The 23940-nt window shown below is 41.8% G+C and overlaps 1 protein-coding gene across 4 annotated transcripts in view; it reads left to right on the plus strand.

Moving 5' to 3' along the window:
* LOC129843481 (metabotropic glutamate receptor 2-like) overlaps positions 1 to 23940 on the plus strand; it is a 69520-nt gene that overhangs the window by 34686 nt on the left and 10894 nt on the right. For all 4 annotated transcript variants that reach the window (XM_055912228.1, XM_055912238.1, XM_055912247.1 and 1 more), the window contains 3 exons: positions 21271 to 21540; positions 22040 to 22219; positions 22424 to 22814. In XM_055912228.1, coding sequence (XP_055768203.1) covers positions 21271 to 21540; positions 22040 to 22219; positions 22424 to 22814 — 841 coding nt within the window. The remainder of the gene's footprint in view (positions 1 to 21270; positions 21541 to 22039; positions 22220 to 22423; positions 22815 to 23940) is intronic.

The following is a 23940-nucleotide window of genomic DNA, read 5'->3' on the forward strand; positions in this document are numbered from 1 at the left end:
TAAGTCTGACCAGGAGGCCACTCCATCTGCCTCTCCTGCGGCGACCACATTGTTTTGGGCCAGCCTCTGGGATAAGATCTCATGTCCAGGGTGGAGGTCGGAACAATATTCCTGGTCGTAATGGTGGGAAGTTGACATCGCTTTTATATTCAGTAGTTCTTCCCGGCTGTATGTAATAACACTTGAGATTTTCTGGGCTAACAACGTAATAAATAATACATTAAAAAAACGAATAACTGCATAGTTTTCTAAGGACCTGAAGCGAGGCGACCATCTCTGTCGGCTGCATCATAAGTGCATATCTGTGTGTGCGTGAGGGAATGAATATGTGCTAAGGTGATCTGCGTGCTAAGGTGTGGAGAGACAGTGCAGGTGTGTGTGTAAACTGTGTGTGCAATCGTGAGCTATGATTAATCAAACTACCTAATTTACTTCCCTTCATTCACATTTTAAGCACTATTCAACCAACCTCATGCGTTCTGTATCCAAGTCAAACGTATTATGTGTGAGGTTATTGAAATACGATCTCAATAATTGTCTGATTATGAAGGTAACGGGAATGACACATCAACACTCGGAGGAGAATCTCAGTCTCAGTGCTCTTCTTAGCTCTAAAACCAAAATATAAAAACATCATGGGTATATTCTGTTCAGCTCAAAATGTACTCAAGTCTTGATGTCATGCTGAGGTTGTGAGGTGTTGTTGTTTAAGTGTTGAGCACTCCACCGATTCCTTCTGCACAGGTCTACTGTTCATTGACACGCAGATCAATGCGGCTTCATCAATAGAGAGACAGACACCATGCAGCCTCTCTCGGGTCAATACAACTGACTGACTTTTTCGCTATACTAGTATGTATTGTGTACAGTGCCTTCGAAAAGTATTCAGACCCCTTGACTTTTTCCAGATTATGTTACGTTAAAGCCTTATTCTAAAATGGAATAAATAAAAAACTCCTCATCAATCTACACACAATACCTCATATTGACAAAATGTTTTTTCGAATTTTTTGCAAATGTATTCAAAATTAAAAACAGAAACACCTTATTTACATAAGTATTCAGACTCTTTGCTATGAGACTCAAAATTGAGCTCAGGTGCATCCTGTTTCAATGGATTATCCTTGAGATGTTTCTACAACTTGATTGGAGTCCACCTGTGTTAAATTCAATTAATTGGACATAATTTGGAAAGGCACACACCTGTCTCTATAAGGTTGACAGTACATGTCAGAGCAAAAACCAAGTCATGAGGTCAAAGGAATTGTCCGTAGAGCTCCGAGACTGGATTGTGTTGAGGCTCAGATCTAGGGAAGGGTGCCAAAACATTTCTGCAGCATTGAAGGGCTTCAAGAACACAGTGGCCTCCATTGTTCTTAAATGGAAGAAGTTTGGAACCACCAAGGCTCTTCCTAGATCTGGCCGCCAGGTCAAACTGAGCAATCGGGGGAGAAGGGCCTTAGTCATAGAGGTGACCAAGAACCCAGTGGTCACTCTGACAGAGCTCTAGAGTTCCTCTGTGGAGTTGGGAGAACCTTCCAGAAGGACAGCCATCTCTGCAGCACTCCACCAGTCAGGTCTTTATGGCAGAGTAGCCAGATGGAAGCCACTCTTCAGTAAAAGCCAAAAGGCACCTAAAGACTCTCAGACCATGAGAAACAAGATTCTCTGGTCTGCTGAAACCAAGATGGAACTCTTTGGCCTGAATGCCAAGTGTCACATCTGGAGGAAACCTGGCATCATCCCTACGGTGAAGCGTGGTGGTGGCAGCATCATATTGTGGGGATGTTTTTCAGTGGCAGAGACTGGGAGACTAGTCAGGATCGAGGCAAAGATCAATGGAGCAAAGTACAGAGAGAAGCTTGATGAAAACCTGCTGCGGAGCCCTCAGGACCTCAGACTGAGGCGAAGGTTCACCTTCCAACAGGATAACGACCTTAAGCACACAGCCAAGACAACTCAGAAGTGGTTTCGAGACATACTCTGAATGTCGTTGAGTGGCCCATTCAGAGCCTGGACTTGAACCCGATCGAACATCTCTGGAGAGACCTGAATATAGCTGTGCAGCATCGCTCCCCATCCAACCTGACAGAGCTTGAGAGGATCTGCAGAGAAGCATGGGAGAAACTCCCCAAATACAGGTGTGCCAAGCTTGTAGTGTCATTACCAAGAGGACTCGATGCTGTAATCGCTGCCAAAGGTGCTTCAACAAAGTACTGAGTAAAGGGTCTGAATACTTATGTAAATGTGAAATTTCCATTTTTATAAATTAACAAACATTTCTAAAAATCTGTTTTTGCTTTTTCATTATGGTGTATTATGTGTAGATTGATGAGCCAAAAAAAACAGATTTAATCATTTTTAGAATAAAGCCGTGGAAAAAGTCAAGGGGTCTGAATACTTTCTGAAGGCACTGTATACTAGGGTGGTTTTGAACATGATGAACCAGGCTAAGCTGAGCACCATGGCCTTAGACAATGGGTACACAGCCCATATTGGCCATAGAGATTGTCATAGAGAGAGTAAGATTCAGATAAAGAAAAAAGTAACAATCTACAAGGTTCACATAATCTCCTTATCAATCAAATGATTGTCATATCTGACATTGACTGACAGTACACAGTTGAGTGGAGTTTGTGTTTTCCCATGGCAGAAGGCTTTATGTAGGCTGTATGTATCACGACACTGGGTCAAAACCAGTTCAGAGTCCAAAAGGTACTGAAAGGCAGGCAGAATCTAGGTCAGGGCAGGCAGGATGATCAGGCAGACGGGAAAGTAGTCCAGAGTCAGGCAGGGGTCAAAACCGGGAAGACTAGCAAAAAGAGAATTGGAAAAGGAGCACGGGAAAAAAATGCTGGTAAACTTGACTAACATACAAGACGAATTGGCACAGAGAGACAGAAAACACAGGGATAAATACACTGGGGAAAATAAGTGACACCTGGAGGGGGTGGAGACAATCACAGGAACAGGTGAAACAGATCAGGGCGTGACAGTATGGAGAGGAGAGGCTAATAGATAAGGGCTTGAGTTGCTCTCTTCTACACGTCATCTATAGTGGATCTGTATCTCAGCTTTCTTCACTCCTTCCTCTCCATCCTGTATTTATGCTTGTCTAAGCCAGGGGGGAATCTATGTCTATGTCCCAGGACATAGACAAGTCTTATATGGGCAGAAAGCTTAAATTCTTGTCAATCTAACTGCACTGTCCAATTTACAGTAGCTATTATAGTAAAGAAATACCATGCTATTGTTTGAGAGTGCACAACAACAAAAAACTTTTATCACGGCAACTGGTTTGATACATTCACCTCTGAAGGTAAATAATGTACTTACATTCAGTAATCTTGCTCTGATTTGTCATCCTGAGGGTCCCAGAGATAGAATGTAGCATAGTTTTGTTTGATAAAATCATTTTTTATATTTAAATGTATGAACTGGGATCTAAAGTTTGAACCCCTGCTGTTTCTGGTTGGCAGATCGGCTGTACCGACTTCAGAGGAGTCCCAATACGCTTGTGAGGGTTGTAGAGCAAAACCGGAGGACACCATTGTGTTTGTGAGAGTCTCATCTTTCTTTAGAGGGGTCATAAACCATTTGGACACTAGAGACAACTTTGTGAGGAGACCAATTTTTGCGATGTCTCATGGTCTGACAAACACCGCTCTAGCTCTGCTACCTTTCACTACAGATGCGGAAGTGCGACATCGCCAGATGCGGTCGATTGAGACGCGTCCAATGCAAAACAGATATCTCTAGTTTAAACTGATGGATTTTTATGGGTATTTTTTTATTATGCTAATTCGATTTCTGTGGGGGCGGGACATCGACATCGGGGTTAACTAGAACTGAAATCTTCTTTGTACATTATATAGAAACAGGCATGCACCTGGAACTCTTACATCTCAAACAGTGATGGATTTATAGAGACATGTATAGATGCATTCTGTCCATGTAGTCTCATGTATGTATAGGGAATCAATTCATAACTGGAACTCTTACTGTTAAAGGATTGCTATGATTCCACTCTTACATAAACAATTCTGTAACCTCACATACAATTTGTTCCTTAGTCCTGCTGTAATGCCTGCATTACTATACTGTCTCAAGGCTCAACTCACTCTGGACCTGACCGGGGTTAATGCAGCAATGAGGGGGGAGCTACTCACTCAGCTAGCATTTTAAACTCTTTCTGAATAATACAGTCTATCGGAATCATATTAGCATAGTTTAAGTACAAATTGAATGACACAATTCTGTCAATTAAAGGTTAAGCAGGTGAAGGTTTGACTTTTGGAAAAATATTTAATTGAAGTACCTGATAAGGGTCTAATGCAGCGGAGTTGTTCGTAGTCGTACCTTGCAAAGAGAGGGAGAAAGTGTGAATGAAACAGAGAGAGAGATTTTTTATTTTATTTTTTTATTTTACCGTTATTTTACCAGGTAAGTTGACTGAGAACACGTTCTCATTTGCAGCAACGACCTGGGGAGTAGTTACAGGGGAGAGGAGGGGGATGAATGAGCCAATTGTAAACTGGGGATTATTAGGTGACCATGATGGTTTGAGGGCCAGATTGGGAATTTAGCCAGGACACCGGGGTTAACACCCCTACTCTTACGATAAGTGCCATGGGATCTTTAATGACCTCAGAGAGTCAGGACACCCGTTTAACGTCCCATCCGAAAGACGGCACCCTACACAGGGCAGTGTCCCCAATCACTACCCTGGGGCATTGGGATATTTTTTTAGACCAGAGGAAGGAGTGCCTCCTACTGGCCCTCCAACACCACTTCCAGCAGCATCTGGTCTCCCATCCAGGGACTGACCAGGACCAACCCTGCTTAGCTTCAGAAGCAAGCCAGCAATGGTATGCAGGGTGGTATGCTGCTGGCATAGTGGTGCAAGGGAGAGAGAGGAAGGGAAGGGATACACAGACAGTTACTGTCACACATTCCAGTGGTATGCTGATATGTTTTCTGTAAGATTTTTTTTTTTGAGGGGGTGGTATCTGGTGACAGTTAAATGGCACTTCACTGTATGTCTGAGACTGCTGGAGGATGTGGTACCCATGCATGTGTGACCGCCTGGCTCAAGGGTAGTTAGCTATATAAAGTAGAATAATGTATAAAAATTGGCAGTAATGAGAGTTTTCGACCTCATTGTTGGTTCATGCAGCCTAATACACTCGTATGCTTAACCCACCATGACCCTTCATCTAATTTCCTAAGTATGAGTCTCAAACTTGTAGAACACAGCATTTAAAACTTCTTAAGGACTGAACACTTTTTTTTTTTACATTTCGCCTATAATAACATGTAGTAACATACTGCCTGTAGCTCAGGACCTGAAGCAAGGATATTTATATTCTTGATACAATTGAAAGGAGACACATTGACATTTTGGAATTGTGAAATTAATGTAGGAGAATATAACACATTAGATCTTGTAAAAGATAATACAAACAAAAAAACAGTTTTTAAAATTTATTTTTTGTTACATCATCTTTGAAATGCAAGAGAAAGACCATAAAATAATGTTGCAGTTTAGGAGCAATTTAGGATGTAGCCATTAGATGGCAGCACTATATGTGCACAGTTTCAGACTGATCCAGTGAAGCATTGCAATACATCAGACATTTTTTATCAAGTCTACCCAAATGTGCCGAATTGGTCAGTTGATACATTTTCAAGTACATAACTACAGAGAACATACAAAAATGATATTGTAATAAAAAAAATACACACTCCCAGGAAGGTCATAAATGATGGAAAATTAGCTTCCCTACAGAATACACTAACTAACCTTCACATATCTAGATGGCCGGTCGGGGTGGGTGTGGGACCAGAAACAGCAGGGGTTCAAACTGTAGAACCCAGTTCTTACATTTGAAAATTATAATGGATTTTATCAAACAAAACTATGCTACATTCTATCTCTGGGACCCTCAGGATGACAAATCAGAGGAAGATTACTGAAAGAAAGTACATTATTTAACTTCAGAAGTGAATGTATCAAACCAGTTTCCGTGATGAAAGTTTTTTGTTGTGCACTCTCCTCAAACAATAGCATGGTATTTCTTCACTGTAATAGCTACTGTAAATTGGACAGTGCAGTTAGATTAACAATAATTTAAGCTTTCTGCCTATAAAATGCATGTCTATGTCCTGGGAAATGTTCTTGTTACTTACAACGTCATGCTAATCACATTAGCGCACATTAGCTCAACCATCCCGCTGGAGGGGCAATGATCCCGTAGAGGTTAAAAGCGGGTGAGTTGGCGATGACGGGACTGGCTTCCTCTCTCACATCAAAACATACCTGCAGATGAGAGACAGATGGATAGAGAGAGCATGATTAAGCCGTGTTTTTTTTATTCTAACACAGTCAGTCATCATAATAATTAGGAGGTGAAAAGCAAAACTGACCTTGGATCATTAACTCTGGGACTACTACATCTCTATCTATATTTCAATGTAAAGCATCTCTTTAATAATACTTCCTGTTGACCCGAACCAAGTGACCTCTCACCTATGATCATGCTGTGCCATCTGTGTCAGCCAGTTCAGATGCAGGAGAGGTTCACCGACACAGCTGATATAACCTAGAGGATTTAGGGAGAAGGGGGAGAGGGATGAAGTGAAGGAGAGAGACTGTTATTGTGTGTGTGTGGTCTCACCTGGTGTCCACACTAAGTGGATCCAGAGTACTTTATGCTGAAAAACAGACACATGAGGACAAACGATAGAAGATAATGTCATTATTAGACATAAATACCACTTAATGCTTGATGATGACTTGATCATTTGAATCAGCTGTGTAGTGCTAAGGCAAAAGGAAAAATGTGCACAGGTGTTTGGAGCATTCCTATATGCCACAGCTGGTGAGGTGTCAGGATCGCCTCTGTACTTAAATGGTGATTATTCCAACTCTCTGTGAAATGCTGCAGATCTGCCCGCAGACAAGGAAAGAACACATATCCCACACAGAAGAGGTAGATAGAATTCGACAGGTCAAGGTATCCTTCTTCCTCCAAACTGTGAATGTGAGACAGGTTCCATGTACAACAAGACAGGCAGAGAGGAAGAGAGAAAAAGAACACAGAACAGTTTAATTACCTCTGGTTATGGACACTTTTGCCAGCAATAAAGCTTCCACGGCCTGTTCCTCGGACAGTGAACATCTGGCAATATCAAAATTTTCGACCCCTTGATCAGCTCGCACTTTGAAAGTAAAGAAAATAGCTTATTTTTTGTAGATATGATTACAATAACTCAGATATGACCGTTCAATCTAAAGCAGCAAATGTCATTTTCAGGATACGTTAATACAGCACAGAAGGTTTAAAAACATCTTAAGGATCGGTGTTCCGCTAGTTGGACATCTTCCGGTGAAACTGGAGGGTGCACAATTCAAAGAACTAATCATAAATATTAGTTATTTTAAATATTTAGGTACATATAAGTGTCTTATATTGTCTGAAAGCTTAAATTATTGTTAATCTAACTGTACTGTCCGATTTACAGTAGCTATTACAGCGAAAACATGCCATGTGATTGTTTGAGGACAGTGCCCCATTTCAAAATATTTTTCCAGTGGCACAGGTTTCATACGTTCACATATAACGATTAAATATTCACTTACTTTTTGAAAATCTTGCTCTGATTTGTTATCCGGGGTTCCCAGCTATAACGTAGTGTCGTTTTGTTAGATAAAATCCTTCTTTATATCCCAAAAAGTATGTTTAGTTGGCGTCATCGTTGGCGTCATCGATTTGAGTAATCCACTCGTTCAACTTGCAGTGAAAGGAATCTGAAAATCTACCCCTAAATTTTATTTCAACAAGTCAAAATACATTTGTATTTACTCCTCAGATACCCTAAAATGTAATCAAACTGTAATATTTCTTTCAGAAAGAAGTATGTTCAATAGGAAACCGATCAGGTGCGTAATGTCTTCATGGCGCGCAAACACGAATTTCCAAAACTGTGTCTTTCTCCTAAAACTGATATTTCTTATTTGTTTTTGAAGTTACAAGCCTGAAATCTTGAACATAGACTGCCGACACCCCGTGGAAGCCATAGGAATTGCATCCAGAGAGCTATACGACCTTTCTCTTACATTTCTAAGAGGATGGTCTCTCTCAAAACAAAATACCGGTGTGTTTTTATTTGGATTTTCTCCTACCATATCTATTGTGTTGTAATCTCCTACATTATTTTGACATTTCTACAAACTTCAAAGTGTTTTCCTTCCAATGGTACCAATTATATGCATATCCTGGCTTCAGGGCCTGAGTTACAGGCAGTTTACTTAGGGCATGTCATTCAGACAGGAAGTGGAGAAAAAAGGGGCCTATCCCTTTAACACCAGACTGGTATTGTAGTTGTTCATTAGGTGATGGGAAATATGCAATGATACCTGCACCATCTACACGCTGCAAAGACTCCCTAACTCTTCGGCATTGTACACAATGGCCCATTGCTCTGAAACTTCCTTTGACCATTCTAAAGCCCGCATGGGGCATCCTTGCCTTAAAGGCGCAGACCTTCTGGTCTATTTCTTTATTTACATTTACATTACATTTAAGTCATTTAGCAGACGCTCTTATCCAGAGCGACTTACAAATTGGTGCGTTCACCTTATGACATCCAGTGGAACAGCCACTTTACAATAGTGCATCTAAATCTTTTAAGGGGGGGGGGGGGGGGGGGGGCAGAAGGATTACTTTATCCTATCCTAGGTATTCCTTATAGAGGTGGGGTTTCAGGTGTCTCTGGAAGGTGGTGATTGACTCCGCTGTCCTGGCGTCGTGGGGAAGTTTGTGTGACTTAATGACTTAAATGACTTAAATGTAATGTAAATGTAAATGGGTGCCAGAGCAGCGAACAGTTTTGACTGGGCTGAGCGGGAACTGTACTTCCTCAGTGGTAGGGAGGCGAGCAGGCCAGAGGTGGATGAACGAAGTGCCCTTGTTTGGGTGTAGGGCCTGATCAGAGCCTGAAGGTACTGAGGTGCCATTCCCCTCACAGCTCCGTAGGCAAGCACCATGGTCTTGTAGCGGATGCGATTTTCAACTGGAAGCCAGTTTATCTGACAGACATATTGTGTTCTTTCATCCTTTTGTAAAAAAAGCTAACCGTTACACTGTCATGAAATATGATTATATATTGACTATGAAACAAATAGGACATGGCCTGCTTATGAGTTGCCATGAAAGAAAGTTAGATTAATTCAACTGAAAATGGTCTGTACAGGCATTCGTAGCTAGATGCTTTTGGTTAGCTTGAGAATAGTAATTGCATGATTTATCATTCTACGGCATGTATGTAATATAGTACAATGTTATGAAACGACACTGAATCGTAGGATCTAACTAAGAGCTATGTAAAAGTTGGACAGAAGAACGCCCAGCTGATTACCTGAGATCCCGTAATAAGACAGTCCATCTTCGTAGGTGTGCGCTATGACTTCCTTTGTGTTATAAAGAAAGGCTGAACAGTATTGGTTGTAGCCAAACTGACACTCAAAAAATGGCCAAAATGGAGGGTGGTTGATATAGAAATTGAATTGGAGTTTTGTTTTCAAATACACTTTTTGTTCTCTAAATATTTTGGGGGAACAAAATGCATAAAGTTTTGCGCTCTATTACAAAATATTTTATTGCAATTGTAAGGGCTGTCGTTCTCCTCATCCTCGGACGAGGAGAGGAGAGAAGGATCAGTAGACCAATACGCAGCATTCGGGAAATAAGCCATCTTTTATTTGTAACGACAGCAACACGAAAACAAACACTTTCAAAATTACGAAACAAGAAAACGACGTAGACGAAACCTGAACATAAACTTACATAACTAAACGTAAAACTCACGGACAGGAAACAGACTACATCAAAATAAACGAACAGCCAAACAGTCCCGTATGGTACATACATTCGACGACACAGGAGACAATCACCCACAAACAAACAGTGAGAACACCCTACCTAAATATGACTCTCAATTAGAGGAAAACGAAAAACACCTGCCTCTAATTAAGAGCCATACCAGGCAACCCAAAACCAACATAGAAACAGAAAACATAGACTGCCCACCCAAAACACACGCCCTGACCATAAACACATACAAAAACAACAGAAAACAGGTCAGGACCGTTACAGCAATTTTCTTTTTTTACTTTGAAGCCTCGTTTTTGCTTTCTGAAAAATAATTTTTGATTGAAAATAAAAAAGTTTTGCTCTCGACAAAAATACATGAATTCATTGCAAGCTGGGGAGGGGGACTAATAGCTGAACAATAGACTATTCAACCATTACTAAAGAATAGTCTAATAGCCGAGCTAGGTGTGAAACCCCCCCCTCCTCTCACAGACCAGATTTGCCCTAACGACCAAGGGGGAGTTTGAGCACTGATTATGCTTTTGGGTCTCAATACACTACCATGTCTCTAACTGACAATGAATGGGCAGTATAAACCAAATAATAAACTGATAATTGTGCACAACCTCAAATGAAACAAGCAGGGAGCAGGTTTCAAACCCTCAACCTTCTTGCCCGAAGTCCAGCGCGCTATCGACTGTGCACCAAAAGCATGCTCAAGCCGCAGAGTTGATAGAGTGCGGTCTCAGAGTAGCTTGCTACTCAATGTAATAAAGTAATGGCTTTTCATATAAGTTACCTTACACGTTATGTTGGCTGACTACCTAACGTTAGTAGGTATACATCAAACTTGACAGTATATTAACTATAGGCTAACTACCCAACTTTTATGGAATTGATTATTCCCGTCATTCTTAGCTTGGCTAAATGGTATAGTCGTTGTGCGTTCTCAATGGACAATCGGGTGCTATCGTAAATTCGCTCTGGCAATCTACACCGATTTCAGAGCACGCTCGTCTGCACAGAATAATGCATTTATGAGTGCTCAACACCCGTTGAATATGGCCGGTGTCAGTAAACATCTGCAAAAAAAGCATAATTAAATTGTTTCCAGCAGCACAGATACGAGTCACCGACGCTCTGGTTAACACGAAAATTGCCTAACCAGCTCTACTAGGGTGAGTAAAACGGTCAGAGTGGTCTCATTTGTGCCTGGAAGTAGCTAGCAAGCTAGCCAACGTTAGCTTGGATGCTTGACTGCCGTTGTAAGGCCAGAACGCTCAAATCAACCCTACAACGTCAGAGCGAAACGGTCTGAATTTACAAACTGGCAATCTGACAACTCTTTGAATTTATGAGCGTCACGTTATACAGTGCCATATTTTCCGTTCTGGATTTTCCATCTGTAGATGCTCTACAGAAGGTTATACTATCAACAAACTATCTGTTGATAAGCAACTGCTTGCTAAGGTTACAGTTAGGGTTAGAATAAGGGTCAGGGTAAGGTTTAAGGTTAGTGCTAGGGTTACGTTTAGGGTTAGGATAAGGGTTAATGTTAGGGTTAGAGCTAGGGTTAGTAGATAGTTAGTTGAAATGTTACTGATAGTCTGTAGATAGTCTGTAGAGCATTTACAGATTAACTATCCAAATAAAGTGTTACCAAATGATGTCCCGATGATGCTCAGAGGCTGAGCAACACTGTTCTGAAGTAAATTTGAAGTCAAATTGACCTTGATTTTTGTGCTAGAGACAAATGGTATTATGTGCAGTAAAGGTCTATCCATGAGGATCACACGGATTTTGATGTTCAGAGGTATTTTGATGTTCAGGTATTTTGATGTTCAGGTATTTTGATGTTTAGAGGTATTTTGATGTTCAGGTATTTTGATGTTTAGAGGTATTTTGATGTTCAGAGGTATTTTGATGTTCAGGTATTTTGATGTTTAGAGGCAGAGTGTCACATATACTCCCTTTCTGGCCCCAGGCTCAGGTCATCAGGCTACTGATTATCCTGCACACCTGTCACCATCATCAAGCGCACCTGCGCCTCATGACACTCACCTGGACTCCATCGCCCCCTTGATTATCTTCCCTATATCTGTCACTCCCCTCGGTTCTATCCTCAGGTGTGATTGAATCTGTTTTCACGTCGGTGCTTTGTTTGTGTTTCGTGTTCATTGTTTCTTTTATTTATTAAAACACTCACTCCCTGAACTTGCTTTCCGACTCTCAGGGCACTCGTTACACTGAGGGACAGTGATTGAAAATTTGGCAAAAAATGAGCACAACATTTCCATAAATGTAATACAATGTCATAATTTGAATGATATATGACTTTGGTACAGTAATCAAACATTTGACTCTAAATTTGGAACAGTTGGGTCTATCAATTCAGGGGAAAGACATATATGAAAGAGAACATTCTCATCTACTGGAAAATACATTTTGGGAGGTTAAAATCTTATATGTATTATCTTGATGTACTTACTGTACTTACTGTACTTAATTTACTCTGAACATAAATGGTGTAGGCTGAATTGAACATAAGGTGAGGGTTAAAATGGTTGCAAAGACAGAGAACCAATAAAAGCAAGTATTTTTTTTATTTTACTAGGCAAGTCAGTTAAGAACAAATTCTTATTTACAATGATGGCCTAACCCCGGTTACTGGCCCAATGCTCTAACCACTAGGCTACCTGCCGCCCCAGGTAGCCATCATGATATGTTAAAGTTTAGTTCTCTTAGTGGATTCATATTTCAGTCGACACTCTGCTCCTGTTCTATATTCAGCTAGAAGGAGGACATGGAATGGACTTACGCTGTTGTCCAGAGGGATCATTGTATTGCGCCTGTCTAAATAGATAATATTTACTCCATTTCTTCGCTAGGGACAAAGTGTGCCTGCTGCTTCCCCAGGCCTGTGGTCTACAGGGTGTTTTAAATGGAACTGTCAGAGTCGGTTAAGATCAGGGTTAATTTCAGTTAACTCCATTGAGTTAGAAAGATAGCCCATCCCCTATCTTTGCCATGATCACTTCTGTGACAGCATGGGCAGCCCCATTGAGGTTTTCGTGGTAAGTGCGTCCTCTCTATCCAACTCTATGGTCAGTTTATAGAGGCACGCTCCAGGGAGACGCACTACACAGTATGTTAGCGTTGCACTCACCATACTAACTGGTCTATTTGGTCTCTCCAGCTTGTACAATGTCCGTCCACTTTGATGCCCCTGACGTTTATTTATGCAACAGTGTCCTTGAAATGAAATACCCAGATATGTCTTGGACAAAATCACTCAATCAGCTGTAAGCTCCCAGATGCCAACCATAGGACTGAAGGAATGTTGTCTACAGTTTAGGCAATAAGCAGTACATGTATGTTGCATCCATGGTAAGTTAAGTCTTATTTTTCTGTTTCAGACACAAATGGCGAGACTTCTGTAGGATCATACTCTTTAGCATCTCATACTGTACATCTGATTGAAGACAGCACAAGGTCCAATCCTTTCATACCACATAAACCACAATTGGGGCCACATATGTGCTCTGAAAAAGTCCTCGGTGTCAGTGATGTATAGAATTACAGAATGAAAAAGGCCACACATGTGCTTTGAAAAACATACAGCTGCAACACGGCATACAAAATACTTGTATTTTGTGTTCCACAGAACATTGTTTGTGTAAGGATGTGCATGAAGCATCAAATACTGGATTCATTTCCCTATTTAAAGACTAATAGCTGGCTACTTAAATTCTCATGAGCTGGAAACTGGGAAGCGAATGAAGGCTGGTGAAAGAATGGGAATCTAAATGTGGATTAGTGTGAAGAGGAATTGTTAAATGAGCTCCAAGGGAATGGTAGGGCTGTGGAACCCTCTAGGCATCATGAGGTGCCTGAGAGACAGTGCTAGTTAGTTGCAATAGTGTTAGAACACACATTGGCACAAACTCAGAAACCCTGGGGCGGGCATGGATAGCTGGAGAGATGGAGAACAACATCAGATAAATTGAAATGTCACATACAAGTGTTTAGCAGATGTTATTGCGGGTGTAGCGAAATGCTTGTGTTTCTAGCTCTAACAGTGCAGTAATATCTAACAATTTCACAACAATACACACATCTAAAGGAAAGGAATGGAAATTAAGAATATATAAATATTTGGGCGAGCAATGTCAGAGCGGCATAGACTAAGATACAGTAAAATAGGATAGAATACAGTATATACATATGAGATGAGTAATGCAAAATATGTAAACATTATTAAAGTGACTAGTGTTCCGCTACTGAAGTGGCCAGTGATTTCAAGTCTATGTATATAGGGCAGCAGCCTCTAATTTGCTAGTGATAGCTATTTAACAGTCTGATGGCCTTGAGATAGAAGCTGTTTTTCAGTCTATCGGTCCCAGCTTTGATGTACCTGTACTGACCTCGCCTTCTGGATGATAGCGGGGTGAACAGGCAGTGGCTCGGGTGGTTGTTGTCCTTGTTGATCTTTTTGACCTTCCTGTGATATCGGGTGCTTTAGGTGTCCTGGAGGACAGGTAGTTTGCCCCTGGAGATGCATTGGGTAGACTTCACCACACTCTGGAGAGCCCTGCGGTTGCAGGCGGTGCAGCTGCTACACCAGGCGGTGATACAGCCCAACAGATGCTCTCAATTGTGCATCTGTAAAAGTTTGTGAGGGTTTTAGGTGCCAAGTCTGTGTGGGTGGAACATTTCAGTTTGTCAGTGATGTGTACACTGAGGAACGTGAAGCTTTCTACCTTCTCCACTGCGGTCCCGTCATTGTGGATAGGGGGGATGCTCCCTCTGCTATTTTCTTAAGTTCACGATCAGCTCTTTTGTTTTGTTGAACGTTGGGTGACAAGTTATTTTCCTGGCAAAACACTCCCAGGGCTCTCACTTCCTCCCTGTAGGCTGTCTCGTCATTGTTAGTAATCAGGCCTACTACTGTTGTGTCATCTGCAAACTTGATGATTGAGTTGGAGGCGTGCGTGCCCACACAGTGATGGGTGAACAGGAAGTAAAGGAGGGGGCTGTGCGCGCATCCTTGTGGGGCCCCAGTGTTGAGGATCAGTGAATTTGGAGGTGTTTTTTCCTACCTTCACCACCTGGTGTTGAATGCTATGCTATAGTCAATGAACAGCATTTTTACATAGATATTCCTCTTGTCCAGATGGGATAGGGCAGTGTGCAGTGCGATGGCGATTGCATCGTCTGTGGATCTATTAAGGCGGTAAGCAAATTGAAGTGGGTCTAGGGTGTCAGGTAAGATAGAGGTGATATGATCCTTGACTAGTCTCTCAAAGCACTTCATGATGACAGAAGTGAGTGCTATGCGGCGATAGTCATTTAGTTCCATTACCTTTGCTTTCTTGGGTACAGGAAACAATGGTGGCCATCTTGAAGAATGTGGGGACAGCAGACTGGGATAAGGAGAGATTGAATATGTAGGTAAGCACTCCAGCCATCTGGTCTGCGCATGCTCTGAGGACAATGCGAGGGATACCGTCTGGGCTGGCAGCCTTGCGGAGGTTAACGCGCTTAAATGTCTTACTCACGTCAGCCACAGAGAAGGAGAGCCCACAGTCCTTGGTAGCGGGCAGCATCGGTGGCACTGTGTTATCCTCAAAGCGGGGGAAGAAGGTGTTTAGTTTGTCCGGGAAGCAAGACATCAGTGTCCACGATGTGGCTGGTTTTCCTTTTGTAGTCTGTTTTTGTCTGTAGACCCTGCCACATATGTCTTGTGTCTGAGACGTTGAATTGTGACTCCACTTTGTCTCTATACTGACGTTTTGCCTGTCAGAGTTCCTAACGGAGGGAATACCCACACTGTTTGTATTCGGCCATATTCCCAGTCATCTTGCCATGGTTAAATGCGATGGTTCACGGTTTCAGTTTTGCGCGAATGCTGCCATCTAATCACGGTTTCTGGTTAGCGTAGGTTTTAATAGTCACAGTGGGTACAAAATCTCCTATAGACTTCCTGATAAACTCAGTCACCGTATCAGTGTATTCGTCGATATTAACCTCGGAGGCTTCCCGGAACATATCCCAGTCTGTGTGATCAAAACAATCTTGAAGTGAGGATTCTGATTGGTCAGACCAGCGTTGAATAGTCCTTAGCACGGCTACTTCCTGTTTGAGTTTCTGCCCATAGGAAGGGAGGAGCAAAATGCAGTCATGATCAGATTTGCCGAAGGAAGGGCGGGGGAGGGCCTTGTAGGCATCCCAGAAGTTGGAGTAGCAGTGGTCTAGTGTTTTAGCAGTGCAAGTACCACAGTCAATGTATTAATAGAACTTCGGCAGCGTTTTTCTTAATTTCTCATTTACTTTGTTAAAAATCCCCAGCTACAATAAATGCGACCTCAGGATATGTGGTTTCCAGTTTGCATAAAGTCCAGTGAAGTTCTTTGAGGGCCGTCATGGTATCGGCTTGAGGGGGAATATACACGGCTGCGACTATAACCAAAGATAATTCTCTTGGGAGGTAATACTGTCAGCATTTGATTGTGAGTTATTCTAGGTCGGGTGAACAAAAGGACTTGAGTATGTTATCACAATCTCACCAGAGTAGTTAATCATGACACATACACCCCCACTCTTCTTCTTCCTGGAGAGATATGTTTTCCTGTCTGCTCGATGAACTGAGATTCCAACTGTCTGTAAGGACTCACAGTATATCCCGAGAGAGCCATGTTGCCGTGAAACAGAGTACGTTACAATCCCTGATGTCTCTTTGGAAGGAAATCTTCGCCCTGAACTCGTCAACTTTATTATCCAGAGACTGAAAATTAGCGAGTAATATACTCGGAAGCTGTGGGTGGTGTGCGCGCCTCCTGAGTCGGACAGAAGCCCACTCCGAGTACCTCTCCTCCGCCGGCGGTGTTTTGGATTAGCGTCTGAAATCAGTTCAATTGCCCTGGCGGGTACGAACAAAAAAGGAAAGTCGTATTTCTGGTCGTAATGCTGGTAATGCTGGTGAGTTACTGCTTCTCTGATATCCAATAGTTCTTCCCGGCTGTATGTAATATTTCTTACATGGGCTAATAATGTAATAAATAACACATAAAAAAACTAAATACTGCAAAGTTTCCTAAGAGCTAGAAGCATGGCAGCCCTCTCTATCGACACCATCTTTCTTGCTGAAAGGAAGATGATTTTTGCTACCATTCTCTTGTGGACAATGTGGCACTCAATAAAAAAAAGGGCACCATAGACGTACATTAACCACTAAACAAACACATGCTTCTTGTGACAATGATTACAATTTCTAATGCTCATTCAACATGATCTGCTTTCAGAGTGGTGCATCACACATAGTAATGTCCCTCGTTGCTCTCAGCAGAATACACTTTCACTAGCGCCCACACTGTAGATCAATAAATCTTGTTCAAGTTATTTGGGGCATAATGAGCTTATGTTGTCAGAATATTGACTGTAGATTCCAACACACACGCACACACGCACACACACACCTCAGTCTGTCTTTCTGGGGGCTTGACTGTATCTGGCCTTGGACTAGACAGCTTTAAGCTGCTGGGCAAATAGCAAAACAAGCGTCTAATGTTCTTATCTCAATGATGGTTTTGTTGTTGTTATCATATAATTAAACAGATATTGTTGTTATCCACTTATGGCTCTTGCGCCAGGAACTGTGGATAGCTGACATGGTAGACAGGATTGGAGATATGTGAAAGGGGCATTGGCTGGAGGCCTCCTCATCTCACCAATGCAAGTCAAATCCTAAGGTAGGCTCCTGATAGACAGCAGAAGCTGTTTTAAAGAAGCTCCTCTGAGGAAGACTGATACAGTAGAAATAGGCATTTTTGGACTGGGGCTGCAGAAATAAAGAGATCGACATTTTTGGACAGCAGAAGATTTATTAGAGATATATATATGTATTCATGCTTCCCAAATTGCACCCTTTTCCCTATATAGTGCACTACTTCTGACCAGAGCCACCATATAGGGAATAGGGTGTCATTTAAGACACAACTATAGACACCTTTGGACTGGGGCTGCGCAATTGATATCACTCCCTGATAAATTAGCTCTGAAAACAGAGCACATGTTGTGCTGCAGTGGTTTTGTTAATTTCCTTTAAAGCTACAATATGTAACTTTTTGGGCGACTCGATCACATTTACATGGAAATGAGAGTTATAGATCTGTCATTTGCTTTGAAAACAAGTCTAAGAAGCGAAATAGCTGTTCTATGTGCTCTGTTTCTATGCTTCCCATTCTTAAGTTTGGTTTATGTGTCTTTTATTTTCAGTTTTGTACACCAGCTTTAAACAGCTGACAATACAATATTTCTGGTTACGGAAAATATTTCACAGCGATTTAGATGCTACAATGATTCTCTACACAATTACTTTTTCACATAAACTGAAGATTAGGCGAACTCTTAGAATATTAGCAGCCAGGAAATGGAGGAGCGATTTGTGCATAGTGCACCTTTAATATATATTTATATATATACACTACCGTTCACTTAGAAATGCCCTTGTTTTTGAAAGAAAAGCTTATTTTCTGTCCATTAAAATAAGATCAAATGTATCAGAAATAAAGTGTAACATTGTTAATGTTGTAAATGACTATTGTAGCTGGAAACAGCAGGTTGTTTATGGAATATCTACATAGGCGTACAGAGGCCCATTATCAGCAACCATCACTCCTGTGTTCCAATGGCACGTTGTGTTAGCTAATCCAAGTTTATCATTTTAAAAGGCTAATTGATCATTAGAAAACCTTTTTGCAATTATGTTAGCACAGCTCAAAACTGTTGTGCTGATTAAAGAAGCAAGAAAAGTGGCCTTCTTTAGACAAGTTGAATTTCTGGAGCATCAGCATTTGTGGGTTTGATTACATGCTAAAACTGGCCAGAAACAAAGGCCTTTCTTCTGAAACTCGTCAGTCTATTCTTGTTCTGAGAAATGAAGGCTATTCAATGCGAGAAATTGCCATGAAACTGAAGATCTCGTACAACGATGTGTACTACTCCATTCACAGAACAGAGCAAACTGGCTCTAACCAGAATAGAAAGAGGAGTGGGAGGCCCCGGTGCATAACTGAGCAAGAGGACAAGTACATTAGAGTGTCTAGTTTGAGAAAGAGACACCTCACAAGTCTTCAACTGGCAGCTTCATTAAATAGTACCCACCCAACACCAGTCCCAACGTCAACAATGAAGAGGCGACTCCGGGATGCTGGCCTTCTAGGCAGAGTTGCAAAGAAAAAGCCATATCTCAGACTGGCCAATAAAAATAAAATATTAAGATGGGAAAAAGAACACAGACACTGGACAGAGGCACATTTTTAAGTTTGAGGTGTTCGGATCACAAAGAAGAACATTCGTGAGACACAGAAATTATTTTAAAGATGCTGGAGGAGTGATTGATGCCATCTGTCAAGCATGGTGGAGGCAATGTGATGGTCTAGGGATGCTTTGGTGGTGGTAAAGTGGGAGATTTGTACAGAGTAAAAGGGATCTTGAAGAAGGAAGGCTATCACTCCATTTTGCAACGCCATGCCATACCCTGTGGACGGCACTTAATTTGGAGACAATTTCCTCCTACGTCAGGACAATGACCCAAAGCAAAGCTCCAAACTATGCAAGAACTACTTAGGGAAGAAGCAGTCAGCTGGTATTCTGTCTGTGCTGGCCACTCTATTATAGTCACCAGATCTCAACCCTATTGAGCTGTTGTGGGAGCAGCTTGACCATATGGTACGTAAGAAGTGCCCATCAAGCCAATCCAACTTGTGGGAGGTGCTTTAGGAAGCATGGGGTGAAATCTCTTCAGATTACCTCAACAAATTAACAACTAGAATGCCAAATGTCTGCAAGGCTGTAATTGCTGCAAATGGAGAATTCTTTGACGAAAGCAAAGTTTGAAAGACACAATCATTTTTTCAATTAAAAATCATTATTTATAACCTTGTCAACGTCTTGACTATATTTCCTATTCATTTTGCAACCTATTTCATGTATGTTTTCATGGAAAACAAGGACATTTCTAAGTGACCCCAAACTTTTGAACGGTAGTATACACTTGTATATATACAGTTGAAGTTGGAAGTTTACATACACCTTAGCTAAATCCTTTTAAACTCAGTTTTTCACAATAATACGAGTAATCCGAGTAAAAACTCCCTGTCTTAGGTCAGATAGGATCACCACTTTATTTTAAGAATGTGAAATGTCAGAATAATAGTAGAGAGAATGATTTATTTCAGTTTTATTTCATAACATTCCCAGTGGGTCAGAAGTTTACATACACTCAATTAGTATTTAGTATCATTGCCTTTAAATTGTTAAACTTGGGTCAAACATTTTGGGTAGCCTTCCACAAGCTTCCCACAATAAGTTGGGGGAATTTTGGCCCATTACTCCTGACAGAGCTGGTGTAACTGAGTCAGGTTTGTAGGCCTCCTTTCTCACACACGCTTTTGTAGTTCTACCCACACATTTTCTATAGGATTGAGGTCAGGGCTTTGTGATGGCCACTCCAATACCTTGACTTTGTTGTCCTTAAGCCATTTTGCCACAACTTTGGAAGTATGCTTGGGGTCATTGTCCATTTGGAAGACCCATTTGCGACCAAGCTTTAACTTCCTGACTGACTGACTCAAATGACTCGAATGACTTCCTGACTGAATCAAATTATGTCAATTAGCCGATCAGAAGATTCTAAAGCCATGACATTTTCTGGAATTTTCCAAGCTGTTTAATGGACAGTCAGGTTAGTGTATGTAAACGTTTGACCCACTGGAATTGTGAAACAGTGAATTATAAGTGAAATAATCTGTTTGTAAACAATTGTTGGAAAATGTTGTTGTGTCATGCACAAAGTAAATGTCCTAACCGACTTGCCAAAACTATAGTTTGTTAACAAGAAATTTGTGGAGTGGTTGAAAAACGAGTTTTAATGACTCCAACCTAAGTGTATGTAAACTTCCGAATTCAACTGTATATATAAATGATGTGCCGGTTGAGATCACCTAACCCAAGGCGGGAACTGTGTATGGTCACGTCCAAGCATACACATGCTGCAGCTATTGTCACTGTGAGAATAATTTACATGATAAATATGGTGATTATAGCCCATTTGAATTTTAGATGAGGATAAAGCTCTCTTAGGCCTTTTTCAACAGTAAGTGTAGGTGGTAAATGTCTGGAACTAGCTGACATAGTTTCTCCGTCCCTCCCTCTCTCTCTCTCTGTATAGGTGGCCAAACTCCCCCCTCTGCCTCTTCCAGTAGTGGAAATGGCGAGATCATTCAATTATTATGAGATTAGAATTTTAGATTAGATGAGAGATGATTGCATTATGTTAAATGTCTGAGACTAGCTGGCATGGTTTATCACTCTCCCTCGCTTCTTCCCACCCCAGGTGGCCAACCTCCTGCGCCTCTTCCAGATCCCTCAGATCAGCTACGCCTCCACCAGCGCCAAGCTCAGTGACAAGTCTCGCTATGACTACTTCGCCCGCACCGTGCCGCCAGACTTCTACCAGGCCAAGGCCATCGCCGAGATCCTGCGTTACTTCAACTGGACCTACGTGTCCACCGTGGCATCCGAGGGCGATTACGGTGAGACAGGCATCGATGCCTTCCAGCAGGAGGCCCGCGCCCGCCAGATCTGCATCGCCACCTCGGCCAAGGTCAGCCAGTTGTTGTTGTTTGTTTGTTGTTGTTTCCACTTTCACAGTGAAAATAATTCATCATTACAAAGGTTTCATACTGTAGCGACATTTACCCAACACCTACGGACCTTTTCAAGGGGTTCAGAAATCTTGGCGTAATGGTTAAGGTGTTGGTTTAAGAGTCTCTGGACCCGGGTTAGAATCCAAATATGGGCTACCCAATGATTTCGCTACAATACTATTGCATGGTATTAAATTGAATTTGATCGCGGGTTGACGACAATGGGGTTTCTAAAGGCAATTTTTACCGCGTTAGCAGAGATCGCATTCACTGTAAACACTGCAGCTCAATTGGAAACTTGCTTTAAAAGCTGATTTGTCGACAACCCACGATCAGATTAAATCCTGACATTGGTTGATTCCATTTAGAATAGTGTTGTATCTTTTGCTGCCTTGTTGTTATAGACTATGTCTTATTCTAGCACATGATGGTTCAAAGCTGGTGCATAATTAACAGGTGAGCCGCTCGATGAACCGGTACAGCTTCGACCAGGTGATCCGCTCGCTGCAGCAGAAGTCCAATGCCAAGGTGGTCATTCTGTTCACACGCAGTGAGGATGCCAGGGAGCTGCTAGTGGCTGCCGCCCGCATGAACGTCACCTTCATCTGGGTGGCCAGCGACGGCTGGGGGGCTCAGGTAGGGCCTTGGCTTCCGTTCAAAAAGTTGATTCCTGATTTCCTAACAATCAAAATCAACTCCTTCACAATTAAGGAATACATTCCTTTATAAGAATAGATTTCCATAATTTTACCTTTGTTTACCATGAAATGTAATGTTTTGCGATTTTGATAAAGGGCGTATTTTCATTCCAATTACTGAGAAAATGTGAATTATTTGCAGGAGAGTGTTGTGAGGGGAAGTGAGACAGCAGCCGAGGGGGCCTTCACCATCGAGCTGGCCTCCTACCCTATCCGGGAGTTTGCCGACTACTTCACCAAGCTGAACCCCTACACTAACACACGGAACCCCTGGTTTAGAGAATTCTGGGAGCACCGCTTCGACTGTAGTCTCACAGAGCTTGGTTGTAGCGAACACAGTCTGCGGGACGGCAAGTTTGAGCAGGAGTCCAAGATCATGTTTGTAGTGAACGCAGTGTATGCTATGGCTCATGCCCTACATAATATGAGGCAGGCAGTTTGCCCACTCAATGCAACCAAGATCTGTGATGCCATGAAGCCAGGCACCGGGAAGAGGTTCTATAGGGATTTCATCCTCAAGGCCAAGTTCGATGGTGAGTGAAGCAGTCTTAACAATAGAAATAGAACTCCCAGAAGGGGAAATCCCCATTTAAGTAAATGTTCCATGATGGGTGGACCGGAGGCCATATGCAGTGCATCCAATTCTGCGGGTAATGTAATAAAATGTGTATGGCCTTAAAAGCCATATAAGGTCAGGTGACTTGATTACGGGCTATATGACAATGTTGGCCTATATGCACCCTTCATTCACTGCACAGGTTTAGATATACAGTACCAGTCAAAAGTTTGGACAGACCTACTCATTCCAGGGGTTTTCTTTATTTTTACTATTTTCTACATTGTAGAATAATAGTGAAGACATCAAAATGAATAAATAACACATATGGAAACATGTAGTAACTAACAAAGTGTTAAAAAAATCAAAATATATTTTATATTTGAGATTCTTCAAAGTAGCCACCCTTTGCTTTGAAGACAACTTTGCACACTCTTGGCATTCTCTCAACCAGCTTCATGAGGTAGTCACCTGGAATGCATTTCAATTAAGAGGTGTGCCTTGTTAATTAAAAGTTAATTTGTGGAATTTATTTCCTTCTTTATGCATTTGAGCCAATCAGTTGTGTTGTGACATGGTAGGATTGGTAAACAGAAGATAGCCCTATTTGATAAAAGATCAAGTCCATATTATGGCAAGAACAGCTCAAATAAGCAAAGAGAAATGACAGTCCATCATTACTTTAAGACATGGTCAGTCAATGCGGATAATTTCAAGAACTTTTCAAGTTTCTTCAAGTGCAATTGCAAAAATCATCAAGCTCTATAATGAAATTGGCTCTCATGAGGACCGCCACAAGAAAGGAAGACCCAGAGTTACCTCTGCTGCAGAGGACAAGTTCACCTCAGATTGCGACCCCAATAAATGCTTCACAGAGTTCAAGTAATAGACACATCTCAACATCATCTGTTCATAGGAGACCTTGCGAATCAGACCTTCATGGTTGAATTGCTGCAAAGAAACCACTACTAAAGGACACCAATAAGAGACTTGCTTGGGCCAAGAAACACGAGCAATGGACATTAGACCGGTGTAAATCTGTCCTTTGGTCTGATGAGTCCAAATGTGAGATTTTTTGTTCCAACCGGCGTGTTGGTGAACGG

The sequence above is a fragment of the Salvelinus fontinalis genome, chromosome 3 (assembly GCF_029448725.1).
Source record: "Salvelinus fontinalis isolate EN_2023a chromosome 3, ASM2944872v1, whole genome shotgun sequence".
Classification (NCBI taxonomy): domain Eukaryota; kingdom Metazoa; phylum Chordata; class Actinopteri; order Salmoniformes; family Salmonidae; genus Salvelinus; species Salvelinus fontinalis.